The sequence below is a fragment of the Phlebotomus papatasi genome, chromosome 1, assembly GCF_024763615.1.
Source record: "Phlebotomus papatasi isolate M1 chromosome 1, Ppap_2.1, whole genome shotgun sequence".
In the NCBI taxonomy this organism is placed as follows: Eukaryota; Metazoa; Arthropoda; class Insecta; order Diptera; family Psychodidae; genus Phlebotomus; species Phlebotomus papatasi.
This window is the reverse complement of record NC_077222.1, coordinates 101,444,543-101,461,600: the sequence shown is the minus strand read 5'-3', so window position 1 is coordinate 101,461,600 and position 17,058 is coordinate 101,444,543. Positions and strand designations below refer to the sequence as shown.

Genomic DNA, 17,058 nt, shown 5'->3' with positions numbered 1-17,058 from the left:
AAGATCCAACAAAAGACGTTTAAAAATAGTAAAACCACCTTGGTTGAAAATGTCCTAAATGTGAGCTAAATCTCAATATTCTCGAATTATTTTAGATTTTATACTTTTTTATTTTTTTAGTGTAGGAGGGGTAATGCACTACTTGTAATATTAAAGGAGCTGATTGGATATTATTAAGTATTTTATGTGCTAAAGAAATTATATACCTACCAATTAAAAAGAGCTGTTCAGGGGGCCCCGTCAGCATTGCATCTTTGCTACAAAGGGCCCCCAACTAGAAAATTAGCTGCCTTATAGAACCAAATATTTTAAATGATCTCATAATGATCTAGGCAGCGTTTCATATGAAACTCTTTTTGTAAGATAATATTTCTCAAGAAAATATGTCCTATAATATTTAATTTACATCATGCTCAAAGTATGTGTTAATAAGAATAAAATCCTTAAAAACTATTTTCTTATAACCCTACTTTCAAGGCGTACTGCAAGTCCTTCTTATAGACTTTTTTCAATACACGTGAAAATATCGAATATTTTTTTAAGGAAGATCACAGTAGTCCTATTTTATCGATTTGCTCAATATTTTCTAGAGCTTTTGCGAATAAAACCGAAAAGTAGATTAATTACGCTGTGACTTCTCTATTAAGATAGAAGAGCGCAATAAGTGCAATATGGGGGAATGCTAAAAACTGCTATAAGATTCTACTATCTGCTCTGCAAACACTCTTATAGAAGAATTTTAGATTTTCAGTACACTAACACTTCTTTCCACGTGAAAAATATTATGATTTCCTCAAACAAAATCAAATTAATCCACTTTTATCAGTTTGCATCACTATTTTTTGTCTCTTTTGTCTCTTATTTTTTTGTCTTTTAGTAGGACTTGCACTTTTTAGGTCCTTAAAAAATACCATGGGAGAGTCCAAGAAGTACTGACAAAGAATATGAGGCATTCTTTGAGAAGATGCTGTAAAACTTAGTAATTCCTACTTTTCTTGATTCAATAGGCGTTACCACTATAGTACAGCACACTTTTTACCTTAAAACATTAGCTCAATACAGCAAATCTACTCTTATTAAGTGAATTTGTCTGAAAAATACTTTGCAATCCAAACTCTGCACGCAAAATGTCAACACCTTCCCCTGATTACCCCTTAAATTTGACTTGGATCTATTGAAGCTATTTAAGACTTGAAGCATGCTCATATCAGTCTTAAAAATTTACAAATAAGCATAAAATTCAGTCGAGACGAAGTTTGAAGGCATTTCTTCATACACCGATTGGATATATTAATAAGGGGAAAGAAGACGCGTTCAACAGATTATTTACAGGAACAATATGGATTTTCGTGAGTTCGCGGCACAGCTACAGCGAGCATCTTTGTATCTCTGGAATGGCGGTAATGCTGAACTAATAAATTCCTAAACATGATAAATTACATAAAAAATTATAATTACATAAAATGGAATAACATAAATATGTATAAAAGCGAAATAAGTGTGATTAGAAGGAATCACACCTAAAAGAAATTTGTTATTCTTTTAATTATTCTGATTATGGTCTTATAACAGGTTCATATCCGTTTATAATATTAAATTCAGACTATTGTATAAGCATTCTCTCAAAAAATATATAGACGTTTTATAAGATTGTCTCATAGAACTCTTGAGTTTCTCTTCACAGTAATGCTTATAGAGTCATTTAAGCCTCTTAATGGTGCGCCACTTTTATATATATATATATATATATATATATATATAAAGATCTCAACGACTATTTAAGGTATTCTATACAAGTGTTAATTAAGCAAATCGTATTTTGAGACTTTCTTATAAGCCGTGATTCGGGAATTCTAAGACTATATTGAAAAAAAAATTGTTTCTTGGGCCAGCTTTTTTCCATTGGTACCACTTTTAATATTTTGCTGAGATCTAGTGATACCGTTTACCATGCTTATCATGCTTTTGTCTCTGAACGACATCGAAGCGGTAGTGCAAGAAGTACATTTTAAAGACATGTGTACATCTACTTCTTGAAATTATAAAAGTATTTCTTCAACAAGTTCTTTGGCATTTTCTGATCTTTCGGTTAGATAGATAGATAGATATATTAGCATCGAACAGACTAGGCCATTGCTCTTTTAATCGATTTTCAAAGAAGCAATGAGAAATGAATATGACACCTTCATTGATTTCGATTAGGTAACTCACTGAGAACAGCGCCATCCAGCGTAAGTAAAATGTCCAAGGCGGGAAATATTTTCAGTTGTTCAAAACAATGTAGCTCACATTACTCACATGTATTTTATACTAAACTTCAATTTCACTAATGCCTAGACTCATTTAAATACATTTCAAAAGTTTTCACAAGAGTTTTATGAGTAAAATTTCCTTTGTTTTGATTTTTCTTGGCATCAGCTGATTTCGATGGTGGTCGATGAAATTTCGAACAGTGAATTCAAATAGAGAATGTTAACGGACTATGTGATATGGAATTGTCAAGAAAAAGCAATTGACCGGGCAATTGCTTTTTGCTTTTTGTTCAAGGTATTAAATTTGGCTAATTTTACTAAAATATCATTTTCTTTTTACAGAATATTGTCTTAGAGAACGGAAAAAGATCAAATTGATCCAAAAATTGCTTTGATGCCGCAATTTTTTGAATATTTTTTCCACGTGTAAAAAAGCAATGAAGGAGTAAAAAAGCAATGACCATGTAAAAAAGCCCAGTCTGTTCGATGTGATTATGTCTCATCTCAGTGTACAATGGTTCAATCCCTGGAATGAGAAGTGCCACCGAGGGTAAGGATACCGAGCCAAAAATGGCTGTTTGGTTCCATTGCAATTGCAAGATACACGTAACGCGCAACAGAGAGTTATAACAGTGTCAATATAGGTTTCTAAGTAATTGTGAATAACTTTTCTATTGCATTTCCATGCAGTTCCTGTTTTGGCGAACTGCGTATCTTTTTCAAGTTTTAGGATATCGGGTCCATTGAAAATTCCTTCGTTTATTATCCATCCTTGTTTTGTATACTGATTGCCTTGGTATCGAGAATCCCACTAGCATAAGTAACACATTGTCGCGTCGCAGTTGGTTGGATCAGTAACTGCGCTAACTGCATGTACTTTGTGTCTGCATTCGTTGAAAATAACGCACCGCTTAGTGGCATTTGCAACGATTGCAACGAATGCACAAGATATAAAGTAAATGCAGTTAACACAGTTGCTGATCCACCAGACGACATATACATGTATCCTGTTTGAATGCCACATATTAGAACAACAACTATTAAATCTCCAGAAATTCGCCACGGGTGTTCACCTGAGTTGGTTCAGCGATCTCATTAAATTTGATAGGAAGTGTCTTCGGTATTTTCCAGTGAAAAAGTGGTTATTATCATAGGAAAATACTTTTTTGGTTTCAAAGGATGACCACTTTTTCACTAGCGGACACAGGAGACACTTCCTATACATAAAATTGCACTGCCAGTTTCCGTTGTTAGATTTTTTTTTAAACTGTTATGTCATAAGATTGTTTTGTGTCGGTGCTTATAGCGATAGAAATTACACTTTTTGAATTATCCGCGACTAAAATTGCTGCCTCTAGAGAAATTTATGTTCATATTGAATTCCCTATGCTCGTATAGGAAAAACTCTTCAATATGGACATAAATTTCTCTACAGACTCCTAAGGTGTATTTTGGGATATATTTTGAGTGATTTATAAATCGGTTCAAATTGGTTGTGAACCGGTAATGAACCGGTTATTTACCAATAAGTAATTTTTGTTCGAATATTATTTTTATTACTCGTTAAACTATTTTGTGGAAATATTGAATGATTTATGAATCGATTTAAATCGGTTGTGTACCGGTAAACGGTAAATGATGCGAAAGTACTTTTTAGGTATAGCATTTAAGTCACGAGTTCGAGCATTTCGCAAAGCTTGCGACACTTTGCCACCCCTTTTAGATGTAAAAGTAAGGAGACTTCTTTAGTGTTTTAGCAATGCTCCAACGTTTAGTAATATTCAAATTTCCTTTCAGACTTGCAATCATTCTAAATTTAGCTTTCGAACTCTCCCCCATGATTTTCTATGCGCATGCTCTTGAAAATCATAGAATCTCTCAGAGAATGTGTATTCTTGTGTTCTTGTCAAAAAAAATTCTGTGTTTCTGAAATTTTAGAGTTTTAATATTGAGAATATATGTCCATTTGCAATTGTTCTAAATGGTGATTTTCCCTTGAGACTCTGCAACACTGCGGATTTGCCTCTTTTCCAACAAATTCTCATGCACTGAGATCAATGGTAATCCATCCAATTTGTTGTGAATATTTACCTATATGTACTTTCATGTCTATCAATATTGATTGAAAGGAATTCTGAGAAATATACTTTTCCAGAAAATAGATCTTTATTAGGCACATCCTGAGAGAATTGCATGATTGTGTTGGAGTTTTATCATTTTAAAATTTCAATTTTCTGTTTGAGGAAATGATGGATATTTTGTGGGGAAATGCAATAATACAAAAGGGTGTTAGGGATTCCAATATTTCAAATGGTAATTTGAAAATTAGGTTCTCCTTGGGACATTTCCCGTTTGTGATGAATGGGGGAGCAATTGGTCGAATTTTGCATTTAGGACAGGAAATTAAGGACTTAATGAGGAATTTTGTATAGTGTATTGGGTTTTGCAAACAACAAATGATAAATAAGTCCAGCAAGGCTATAATTAAAAGCACTTCTTCTTCGGGCAGAGATTCAACCCCTATGAGGGGCGGTTGGTATATAGCTATATGCAAATATAAAAGCGGTATATAGGAGTGATTACACAGGTGAATGAATTTATAAGTCGATACTGTTTGTGCTCTGAACAGCCCTTTTTGTTTCTCTATTCTTCCTCATATTATTACACCGGATTAATCAATTTCCTCTACATCATCAGCGTCAGATATTATTCACTATAAATTATATAAATGTACACTATTTGCCACGATTTATTTCTTCCTTTTGTACCTTGTTTCTTTTGTTCGGTGTCACGAAAGTTTTTCCAATAACCTATGGAAAAGCAAAATCACTTTGAGTTGTATCTGCGGTTTAGTATAATTTTTTTTTGTTGGCTAATTGGGTCACACTGAAATTCCTCCAGTGCTATGTGCCCAGAGCCAAAAATATCTCTGAATAAAATTATAGGAGTTTTGCATATTTCAAAAGCTTCGAATTTAATTTAATTTTGCATATCGATGGTGGTTAACTCTGACATCACTGCTGCACAAACAATTCCGGATATATCCCTTGGGTTATCGGAGAAACACTAAGACAAACTATTTTATTTTCTGCATTCGGAATTGACTTTATTGAATGGATGAAGCCATAGACAGAGCATAATTCAATTTAACACGAATATTTCCATTTTATGCAAATTCTCTCTATGTTTTTTCAAGCCATACCATTCGTGAATATATAATTTTATATATTTCAATCATATAAAAAAGTTATTCTGAATATTCTAGGAAGGGGACTTATTGATTTTATTGGCCTGAAAGTCAGAAACATTCAACTTTCTCTAATAAGAAAAGTTTTAATGCATGAGAACTTTAATCATTATAATATTGTAATATGAGTCTAATTGATGTTAAAGTTCATAAACTAATATCAAAATTAAAAAAAAATCTGCAAACACTGCACCTTATTGCTTAATCCAAATTTCAAATTCTCTTATTGCCCCAAAAGGATAGACAATCAGGAAAAGTACCATATTAAATTTGAAAATATTTATGCTATGTATGTCAAAAGAACGTTCACATTGCCGTAACATGTCACTTGACTAAATGACTGCGCAAAATGTGCAAGAAAGTTTCATGATTGATCATTGTATATTATCAAGTTGCTGTGTGTTTAACTTTTTCTATCGCACTATCAAACTTCCTATTCTCACCACGAAGACTTCTACCATATATTTAAGGAGTTGAAAAAAAGGAAATGGGACTAATGGTGTATACTTCTCAAGATACTATTGCTACCCACCCTAATTTATAGTTCATAATTACTTTTTAATAATAGCTTATTGTGGTGACAATATCGACTAAATATTTCCTGACAGTCTCTATTTTCTCCTCGAATTTTCAATTTTCAGCTCTCTGTGGTTAGTATTATAATTTTTTATGAAAGCAGCACAAATTGACTGTCAGTTCGGAAAATAATTTGCTTATCAAACAAAACGTTTTTTGGTTGAACGGAAATACGAAGCTTTCAGGAAAAATTGCACAGGATTTTTGTGCATTTCACGTATGCGACGTATATGCTATTCAAACATATAAATATTGAGGTAGCTTTTTTCTCTCTAACGGTGTTTTCATAGCATAAGTAGAATATTTCCTGCAACACGTTGTCCATTCAATGGCTGACCAAGAATTTAATTATGAGCCCCAGAAAGTCAAATATTTGATAGTCAAACACCATTAATTTTGTGCTCTTTTGAAGCACTCAAGTTTTAGTTCAAATACTCCTAGTATGTTAGGAGGACATTATGAAAAAGAATTTCAAATTACTTCTGGCGAAAGGAGTATGGGGGCAGTTCTATTGAACCAAATCCTCCCGGATATATAAACATAATCCAGTAAGATGTGGCTAACATATACTGTTAAGACTGTTAACAAAATATCTTTGCAGTTTATGGGACTGAGAGGGAAATTCTTCCTTTAAATCATAGAGGAGACCGAGATAAGCTGAATCTGGGGTAGAATTAGACAGAGGAACGTTTTCGTTTTCCCTCGAAGGAATATTGAGCAAACTACTATTCATTCAGAGAAACACCTCCCTTGCAATTCATTGAAATATTTATTAGCTTTTTAATTTTATAAGCAAAGAAGAGTTTAATTTGATGGCTAATTGTGCCCCGGTTTCCCCTATTAGGCTAAAATTCCAACAGAAAGTATTTTATTAACTTGCTAGTTATCTAGCTTGCTAGTTATTTTAATAACTAGCATATAGTTCATAAATTTTGAAAATTACTAAGTCTAACCCTTTACCGGCTAGAAACTGCCCACACTCCCCTATAAATGATTTTTCTGCCAGAAATCACGTTATAACTTCTTTCTTCTACGTATAATTTAAATAGGTGCACAATTTGCAAGTGTTATGCCCCTATTTGATCGAAAATTCTTTATGTCTCAAAAATTGTGAAAGAAAATTGAGGAGCTCAGAGCAAAAAAACGCTGTTTTAATAGGGAAATGCATACGACTTAGAGTTTTTTTTGCTCTGAGCGCCTCAATTATTCTCAAAGGATCGTAATATCGTAGTATAGTGCAAAGATATTGAAGATTTTGCATTTTGCATATAATGTAAATTGTGGAAGTTGAAGTGATGAACACATTATTTCTATAATGCATCCCCATAGATTTTCTTTCTTCGAAAGAAGTGCCAAAGTCATATAAGAAACGCGAATTCTGAATATAAATATTTCGAATGATATTTAGTTTTAGTTGATAACATGATCTGAATATTTAGATTTTTTTGTTTTTTAAACTACAATTAAATCTCAGTTATTTAATATTTCTAAAATATCTAGAATACTAAGGAGATGTGGATTTTGTCGTTTGATTGACTTATTTTACGTATTTAAAATTCATGAATATTTAAGAAACTTTATCTTAATCTAATTGATCTTACACCCTTGTAATCTAATTCAAAATCAAAATTTATCAAGAAATCTTGACTAATAAAGAATTCAAAGAAGCTAAGCCATATTGGAAAGTGCGCCATCTTCGAACGATTCAAGTTACGGACAACTTTTCTTTCTATGCTCTTGGACTTGACCCGTGACTGTTTCAAAAAATTTTAGCATTGCACTAGCTATTGAAATATAATACTCCTAAATCTACCAAATCTGTCAAATTAATTAAAAACATAAAAATGAGTTGTGCGAAGCTTGAGTCGTTCGAAGGTAGCGCACCTTCCCTTACGGCGTTATCAGACTTGCACATTAAAATTTTAATGTGATTCACATTAATTGTCGCTTGTGAGCGTCCAAATATGTTATTTATGCCTTTGAGTCACTTAATATTTGGGGTTTTTCTATTTATTGATAAAGAAGTGGACTTGGCCTGCAAAAATAAGTTTAAATTTACTTAAAGCATAAATATTTGTCACATTAAAAAATTAAAGAGAAAATCGCATTAATTTTTCGCATTAATGCTAAAAAATCAATTTATATCAAATTTTGCGGGCCAAGTCTACCTTTTTATCAACAAATAGATCAAATTTTAAATATAAAATGATTCAAACACACAAATTACATATTTAAACTCTCACCAGCGACAATTAATGTGAATCATATTAAAATTTTAATGTGCAAGTGTGATAACACAGTTACAGCTTAGCCTTAGATCTGAAGCTCGAGTATTATCAATGAGAATTATCATTGAGAAATAATCGGATAAAATAAAGTGCCCCTTAACTCTGTATGAAATTACCCCTCACACACTTTTAAAAAGGCATTGTATAAATGAGTAAAAAGTTAAATTTGACCAGTAGCAAAAGAATTGAAACAGTAATATTATCGACCAAATTTTGACAAAGAGAAAATAAAGGGCTTTTCATTCTATCTGCAACAATTTTAAATGTTAAATATATGAATTATACCCATTTTTGTAAAGATTAAAGTTTTTTACTGACGATAATTAGATATTTTACTGCTTATTTTTAATTTCTTACTGCCCATTTTGAATTCTTTTACTGCTCGTTTGTTTTTTGCTTTTCAAATATTGCGACAGTGTTGTCAGATCCATCGTAGAAATGATTCAATGGTTATTGTTGTAAAACCATAACAAAATAGCTAAAATATTCCAATAAAGCTGGTTCAGAAGTACTTTCGCATCATTCGCCTAATTAATAAAGTTCTTTAATGGTCCAATTTATGAGATAAGGCGAGGTTCTCACGTTTATGATTTCGTAAAGGTTTCCACAATGTAATGTTCTTTTTTAAGTTGACCGGTTAACTATCGATTTGAACTTATTTATAACCGATTATAGTGGAATTTATTATAATCGATTTACTTATGGATCAATTTTTAGAGGTTAGGGCATCCCCCGAAGGTCCCAATTCTTAGTATCTAATCGTTAATCTTTAGAACTATCGACAATTGGCCATGACCAGTTTCGGATCAAAACTAGTTCATTATTGGTTTATAACCGATTGAAACTGGTTTAGACTTTATACAAATTCAAAAATCTTTGCAACGTGCCTAAACGTGACCTCATTCGATTAAGCAATACGCTCTCTCTAGAGTCTTCTATTAACCTTTTTGAACATACGGACAGCCACCATAAATTAGATGGACATACGAATTAACAGCGTAACTGTGTTATCACACTTGCACATTAAAATTTTAATTTGATTCACATTAATTGTCGCTGGTGAGAGTCCAAATGTGTAATTTGTGTGTTTGTATCATTTTATATTCAAAATTTGATCTATTTGTTGATAAAAAGGTAGACTTGGCCCGCAAAATTTGATATAAATTGATTTATAGCATTAATGCGAAAAATTAATGCGATTTTCTCTTTAATTTTTTAATATGAAAAATATTTATGCTTTAGGTAAATTTAAACTTATTTTTGCAGGCCAAGTCCACTTCTTTATAAATAAATATAAAAAACCCCAAATATTAAGTGACTCAAAGACACAAATAACATATTTGGACGCTCACAAGCGACAATTAATGTGAATCACATTAAAATTTTAATGTGCAAGTGTGATAACGCCGTAAGATAAACTCTCATGACCATGTCACATATAAGATTAATATTAAGATTAATACTTTCTGAACTGCGAGAATGCCCAAAAAAGACAGTAAGTGAATCACAGTTGGAACGCATGGAAAATTGCTCAAATTTCCTATAATACGATACAGAAAGCAATTAATACGAACAGTAATATCTTACTCATCGTATTACTCCACTAGAGTGTACTCTTTCTAACACACGTGATTTTCCATTTGAAATTTTGGATATTATATACCTTTCTTTCCGGCTTTCTGTTTAATATTAATATTAATCTTATATGTGGCTCCACGGTTAGACAGCGTCTGAAACGTCAGATATGCTGATAAAAGTAGTTGTATTAGTACGGGAGCGGTTACGTTAAAATTTTGTGGTAGCAGGTCATTTAATAAATCCGTACACTGAGAGAAATCCGAAAAAGGTTAAATAACTTTCCGGAAATGTTAATTTCCGGAACGGTGTAAATATTACCCTTTTTAGGTGCATTATGGGTTAAAGTTACCCCTCTTTCATGTTGATTTTAACCTTAAAAGGTGTAAAATTAACATTAAAAAATGTTGATATATTTTTACACCTAAAAAGTGTTAAAGTTATGACGGAAAAAAGTTAATCCCAGCCTCTTTTTTCTCAGTGTAGGATGGGAGAAGATTTTTAGGTAAATTTGGTTTTATTTATCAAAAGAACCCCGATAAAAGTCGATATAGAGTTTTCAACGATTATCCAGTCTTTTGTCCCATCAAAAAATCTATTTTTCAAAAAATCTTGAAAAGAGGTTATAATTTTAGATATGAATTCATTATTTCAGTAAAATCGTTTGTCGGCGAAACATCTCCTTGGGTAAAAGCCTCTAAAGTCCTGAGGGGTAATTCACAAAACCAGTTAAGTTGTTGACTGGTTACTGGTTCTTCAGTTTCTTCCGGTTTTAGAGGATTGTCTTCTTCTCAACCAAATCAAAGCCTTCCAAAGCTTTGGAGAAAAATTTAGTCTTTTTGGTTTGAGAAGAAGACAATCCTCTGACAAACACCGGAAGAAACTGAAGAGACACACAGAGAAATTTTAGTGGCATAACAACTCCAAATGGTGTTGTCGGACACACCAACCTCAACCCCAAAATCAACTAACCCCAATTCGGTGTTCAGAATACACCAAGTGGTGCCACAAAGTAACTAACACCGGCTTTGGGTTTCTGATTACACCAATTTTACACCAATTATTAACACCAAATTTAGCGTTGTTGGAACACCATTGTGGATTTTGTATCACACCATCTCAAGAAAATATAGGTGTTCCTTTTACACCAATAAATGAAAAATGTCTACAGATTTGCAACTAAAACTAAATGATCAAAGGATTTAGAATTAGGGCATTGGCATTCATTGGATGGGATTTGAAATTAAATTCCTGGGTGTTTCTATTTAAGAATTTTCCATTTTTTCTGTGTGATTTTTATTAATCTTTGACCATTGTTTGAGGGCTTGGGGCCCTCCCTGGATGATATTCTCTGTATTTCAAAGCCATTTGGTGCGTGAAAATCTTTTTCCAACATTTAAGCCTGCGCCGAGATTTGAACACGCGACCTTTGTGATGACAGTCGAGCATCTTCCAGCTGCGCCACGAACTCCTATAATGTATTCAAAGCATATCGGGAACCGTTGCATCGGCACACACGATATTCCAAAATTAGAGATTACAATTAGAATTACAGATTTGCAACTAAAACTAAATGATCAAGGATTTAGAATTAGGGCATTGGCATTCATTGGATGGGATTTGAAATTAAATTCCTGGGTGTTTCTGTTTAAGAATTTTTCATTTTTCTGTGTGTGTGGTCGATGATGAGTGACGAACACCGTTTGGCGTTGCAACAGCACTGTTTAGAAAATTGATGGTGTTACTTTTGCACCATTTCAGAGATTTCTGTGGCGGAGTTAATACAACACCGCCAAAGCATTTCATAGAACACCATTGATTCAAAACTAGGTGTTAATTTGGTGTGAATGCTACTACGTTTGGTGTTCAAGCAACACCAACACCAAATTCAACCCCAAATTCAACACCGCTTTCTCAAAATCACTTCTCTGTGTGAGAATATACAACTATGTCAGATAAAGTATTCGGAGGTTACTGGTTAATACATTTTATAATGATAATTTTGCCTCACTGCTTAAAAGAAAGGAAAGTGTCTCGGAGCAATACAAAGTGGAGTGCTGTACGAGATAATTGGTTTTGGCTACGGCTAAATTTCCTATTAGCCAGTCAATCGATAAATGAAATAGACAGTAATCAGTAACCATTTGTGACTGGTTACGTTCAAGAATTTGACCTCTGGTCTTGCGGATGATGCCTGAAGGGCAAATTAAAATTCCATTTCATGCAATTTTCGTTCGTTTTTATTTTCGGTTTTAGTCGAAAATGAGCATTCGCGACAGCTATCGTGCTAAGAGTTTTTTTCATACCTGAAATTCAATGTATAAAATTGCTACAAAATAAATTTAAAAAAAAATAATAAAGTAGTAATAAGAAACTTCCCCACAGTCCCCTATTTCTTTGTGTTCTCTCTGAGGATGGCTTAACAAAGACAGTGTATTAATTAATGCAATATACTCAATTTCCACAATCTAAGATAAAGGAATCAATTGCATATAATCTTCATTTTATCAGATATTTGTTCAATTAATTGATGACACCTTCGGGAGGATATGAACCAAACAACAAATGCAACAGTTTAAGACGCTTTTCACTCAAACAGCTATAAAATATTCAAAAGAGTGGAGCACATTTGGCACATTAAATAAATAAATCAGTAGGAAGTGGAAGAAAATATAAGATTGCCCCCGAAAATGGTGACAATGACATCGGAAGCTACGGACAAAGGAACAACATCCAATGAGTCCAACACTTCAATCGTCCCGAAGAAATATGTTACGATGGCGGGCGGAGAAGATGCTCCAAATATATTGGTGTATAAAAAGGTATGTTTCCCCCCGACCCAATGTACCAATGAATAATTTAGCTTGAAGTAGGTTTTACACAGCCTGATTCACCAAGCTTGAATACTTTATTGGTGTGATTTTGACCATTTAAATTTAATCCAGATGGAGTCTATCATTGAACGGATGCAGAGTGAGTCCGGTGGTGTTGCTGTTCGGACCATTAAGGCATTTATGAGCAAAGTGCCATCTGTCTTCACTGGGGCTGACTTAATAGCCTGGATTATGAAGAATTTGGATGTTGAAGATTTAAATGAGGCACTTCATTTAGCCCATCTTCTAGCTTCTCATGGATATTTATTTCCCATCGACGATCATATTTTAACCGTAAAGAACGACGGTACCTTCTATCGTTTTCAGACACCGTACTTTTGGCCCTCAAATTGCTGGGAGCCCGAAAACACTGACTACGCCGTTTATCTCTGCAAGAGAACAATGCAAAACAAGACACGTTTGGAACTGGCTGATTATGAAGCAGAAAATCTAGCCAGACTACAGAAAATGTTCTCCAGGAAATGGGAGTTTATCTTTATGCAGGTTAGTTATACATAGGTCATAGAAATATTTCAAATATTCATATCGCGTACGAGCTTGAACTAGCAAGGATCCTACGAAAAGTAGAGAATATACCTATATACTTCCATATATAAATCCAACAGGTTCGAACGTGGTCTGCATTCATGGGACCTAATTTAAATATATACTCAAGAGTGTTTGGTTGGTTATGCCATTGTAAGCTCTTAGGATTTAGTTTAGGCTCTACTTACCGGAATTTATATTTCAACAAGTATTGCAAAGAAGGACGTTGATTTAATTAATATTAGATGTCATTTAAGACAAGGTTAAGCAATCTTTTGAATAAATTAAAACATTTAGAAAGTTGGGATATTGTTTCAGCATTAGCAACTAGTAACACGTAGATGAGAGTAGGGCTACATTGGCCGCGTATTTTAAATTCAACTTTAAACGATTTACGGAGAAAAAAATATATATAAGAAATCAAAAAATGTCTAGTCTGAGAGGAAAGTTTGCTATTTTTTTTGTTAAAAGTTTGTCAAGAAGATGTCATCCATTTTTTGACAACAGAAAAAGTGTTTTGTTGAATTGGATTAGGGGAAAGTGCGGTACCTTCGGACAGATGAAGATAAAAAAAATCATTTTTTTCATATGGTCATTAGTAAGGCTTACTAATGGCAGTAAATTTTAATAACTAGTCCTATGCGTCAATGAAGAGATCCATGGGGCAAATTTATTAAGAATATAGAAAAGAAATTGAGTTGTACGAAGGTACCGGACTACCCTCCATGGCTTTTGAACTCATTTGAACTCCTCGACACTGAAAAAAAATGTTTAGATTTCGATTAATCGGGTTTTGTTAAAAGTTTGTCAAAAATAGAGTATTTAGCTAAAACTCGGACAGTTCCGAAAGCCGGACGGTTCTTAAAGTCGGACACATCGAAATGTGGACTATGGAAGTCGGCTGCAGAATACAAATCCATATAAACTTGAGCTCTTTATTAAGTGTCCCCTTTTCAAAATTTTACCTTATGTTCGTTTGCAATTTGACAAACTTTTTTAATTTTTTTTTTCCTGATGTAAGCCCTGATGGGGCTCACTTTAAAAAATATATAAAAGTTTTAAATAGTAAAGCAAGAAGTGAACGTGCCACTAATTTATAAAGGATTAGAATTAGTGGATTCTGTCGCCGACAAGACCGTACGTTCTAAATAGGAGGACTATACTTTTCACCAACTTTTAACAAACAAATGATAAAATTAATTCTGTCGTTGACTGGACCGTATGTTCTCTATAGGAAGATTATCCTTTTCACAAACTTTTGACAAACAAATAACAAAATTAATTCTGTCGTCGACTGGACCGTACGTTCTTTATAGGAGAACTATTCTTCTCACAAACTTTTAACAAAAAAATGACAAAATTAATTCTGTTGTCGACTGGACCGTACGTTTTCTATAGAAGGACTATCCTTTTTGCAAACTTTTAACAAACAAATGACAACATTAGTTCTGTTGGCGCCTGGACCGTATGTTCTCTGTTGGACGATTATCCTTTTTACAAACTTTTTAACAAACAAATGACAATCTATTCTGTTGTCGACTGGACCGTACGTTCTCTATAGGAAGATTATCCTTTCCACAAATTTGTAACAAATAAATGACAAAATTAATTCTGTCGTCGATTGGACCGTACATTCTCTTTAGGAAGACTATCCTTTCTACAAAATTTTAACAAACAAATGACAAAATTTGTCATTTGTCGACTGGACCGTACGTTCTCTATAGGAAGACTATTCTTTCCACAAATTTGTAACAAACAAATGACAAAATTTGTCATTTGTCGACTGGACCGTACGTTCTTTATAGGAAAACTATCCTTTTCACAAACTTTTAACAAACAAATGACAAAATTAATTCTGTCGTCTACTGGATTGTACGTTCTCTATAGGAGATCTACCCTTTTTGCAAACTTTTAACTTTTAACAAACAAATGACAAAATTTGTCATTTGCTGACTGGACCGTGCGTTTTCTATAGGAGGACTATCCTTTTTACAAACTTAACAAACAAATGACAAAATTAATTTTGTCGTCGACTGGACCGTACGTTCTCTGTAGGACGATTATCCTATTCACAAACTTTTAACAAACAAATGACAAAATTAATTCTGTCGTCGAATGAACCGTAATTCTCTATAGGAAGACTATTTTTTTTAGAAAGTTTCAACAAACAAATGGCAAAATTAATTCTGTCGTCGACTGGACCGTGCGTTCTCTATAGGAGCACTATCTTTTTCACAAACTTTTACAAAGAAATGACAAAATTTGTCACTTGTTTGTTAAAAATTTGTCAAAAAATAGTTCTCCTATAGAGAACGTACGAGTCGATGATAGAATTCATTAATCCCAGCCCTTTATAAATTAGTGATACTTTCACTTCTTTCTTTAATCTTAAGAGATTTTAAAATCTTAAAAGAATCTTAAAAGACGTTAAAAATCAAATATTTAACGTTTAGACGAATTAATTTTTTATTTAACAAAATGCCAGCAAATTCCTGGAACAAAATATTTTTTTAGAGTAGATATTGCCTTTTAATTGACTCTCTATGAATGAAAATTCCGAAAACCGTGTTTAGGTATTCAATCCAGCCTTGTTCTTCCCTACCTTCACAAGCATTAGAGGAGAAATTTGTGATTTTCAAGCTTTTCACTCCAGTGCTCGCGGCTATTCATCAATTTGAAAAGCCCAGCTTGAAATAAAGACATGTCGCTAATGTGAACTAATTGCATTTCAGGCTGAAGCCCAGAGCAAAGTGGACAAGAAGCGTGATAAATTGGAACGAAAAGTTTTGGACTCGCAGGAACGTGCATTCTGGGATGTACATCGCCCAATGCCGGGTTGTGTTAATACCACCGAAATGGATATTAAGAAGGCGTACCGTCGTGGTGGATCCAGTAGTTTAGGTTCTGGGTCTGCTGGGGCATTGAGCAATAATCCTGTTGAACAGATGACCCGTACAATAGGATTACTGAAACAGAGAATGGAAAGGCGTACAATTAAAATATCTAAAATAGCTGAGAGCTATATATCGTACTTTGAGCAATATAACGACTATGATTTTTTCCTAACAACCCCCGAACTTCCTAATCCATGGCAGAGCGATAACACAGAGTTGTGGGAACAAGATAAATCAGCCAAGGAGGTGCCACTAAGGCGTGTTAAACGCTGGAGTTTCAGCTTACGAGAACTTCTAAATGACCCAGTTGGGAATGAGCAATTTGCAAAATTTTTGGAGAAGGAATACAGCAGTGAAAATTTAAAGTAAAATCCCCTGTATAACCATTTGCAATTCACATAAATATTGATTGGGATTTTGTGTTTTCAACAGATTCTGGGAAGCTGTGCAGAATATGAAGACTCTACCGCAATCTGAGGTTAAGGAAGCAGCCCTAAATATCTGGAAGGAGTACATGGCTCCTGATGCACCGTGTCCCGTCAACGTTGACTCCCGGTCTGTAGAATTGGCTCGTGAAGCCGTTATGTCTTCGGGTCCCATCAATCGATGGTGCTTCGATGTTGCTGCCGCTCATGTCTACCACCTCATGAAGAGTGATTCATACTCAAGATACTTGCGATCTGATATGTATAAGGAAATTCTCAATGGATCGAAGAAGAAGGTAAAATCCATTCCCAACCTCTTCGGTGTTAAGCGTTAATTGATGGATTGGGGATGAATTGAAAATTAAACTCACTATATGGATTA

The 17,058-nt window shown here is 33.7% G+C and overlaps 1 protein-coding gene across 2 annotated transcripts in view; it reads left to right on the top strand.

Moving 5' to 3' along the window:
- The window catches only part of LOC129810125 (regulator of G-protein signaling 7), an 18,864-nt gene extending 1,806 nt beyond the window's left edge, over window positions 1-17,058 (top strand). Inside the window, exons 1-5 of one of the 2 annotated variants that reach the window (XM_055860418.1) lie at window positions 4,123-4,312; window positions 12,450-12,760; window positions 12,884-13,315; window positions 16,090-16,616; window positions 16,684-17,058. In XM_055860418.1, coding sequence (XP_055716393.1) covers window positions 12,629-12,760; window positions 12,884-13,315; window positions 16,090-16,616; window positions 16,684-17,011 — 1,419 coding nt within the window. In that variant the 5' untranslated portion in view covers window positions 4,123-4,312; window positions 12,450-12,628 and the 3' untranslated portion in view covers window positions 17,012-17,058. Of the gene's footprint in view, window positions 1-4,122; window positions 4,313-12,449; window positions 12,761-12,883; window positions 13,316-16,089; window positions 16,617-16,683 lie in introns of those variants that run through there. The other variant, XM_055860419.1, reaches the window with a different exon arrangement.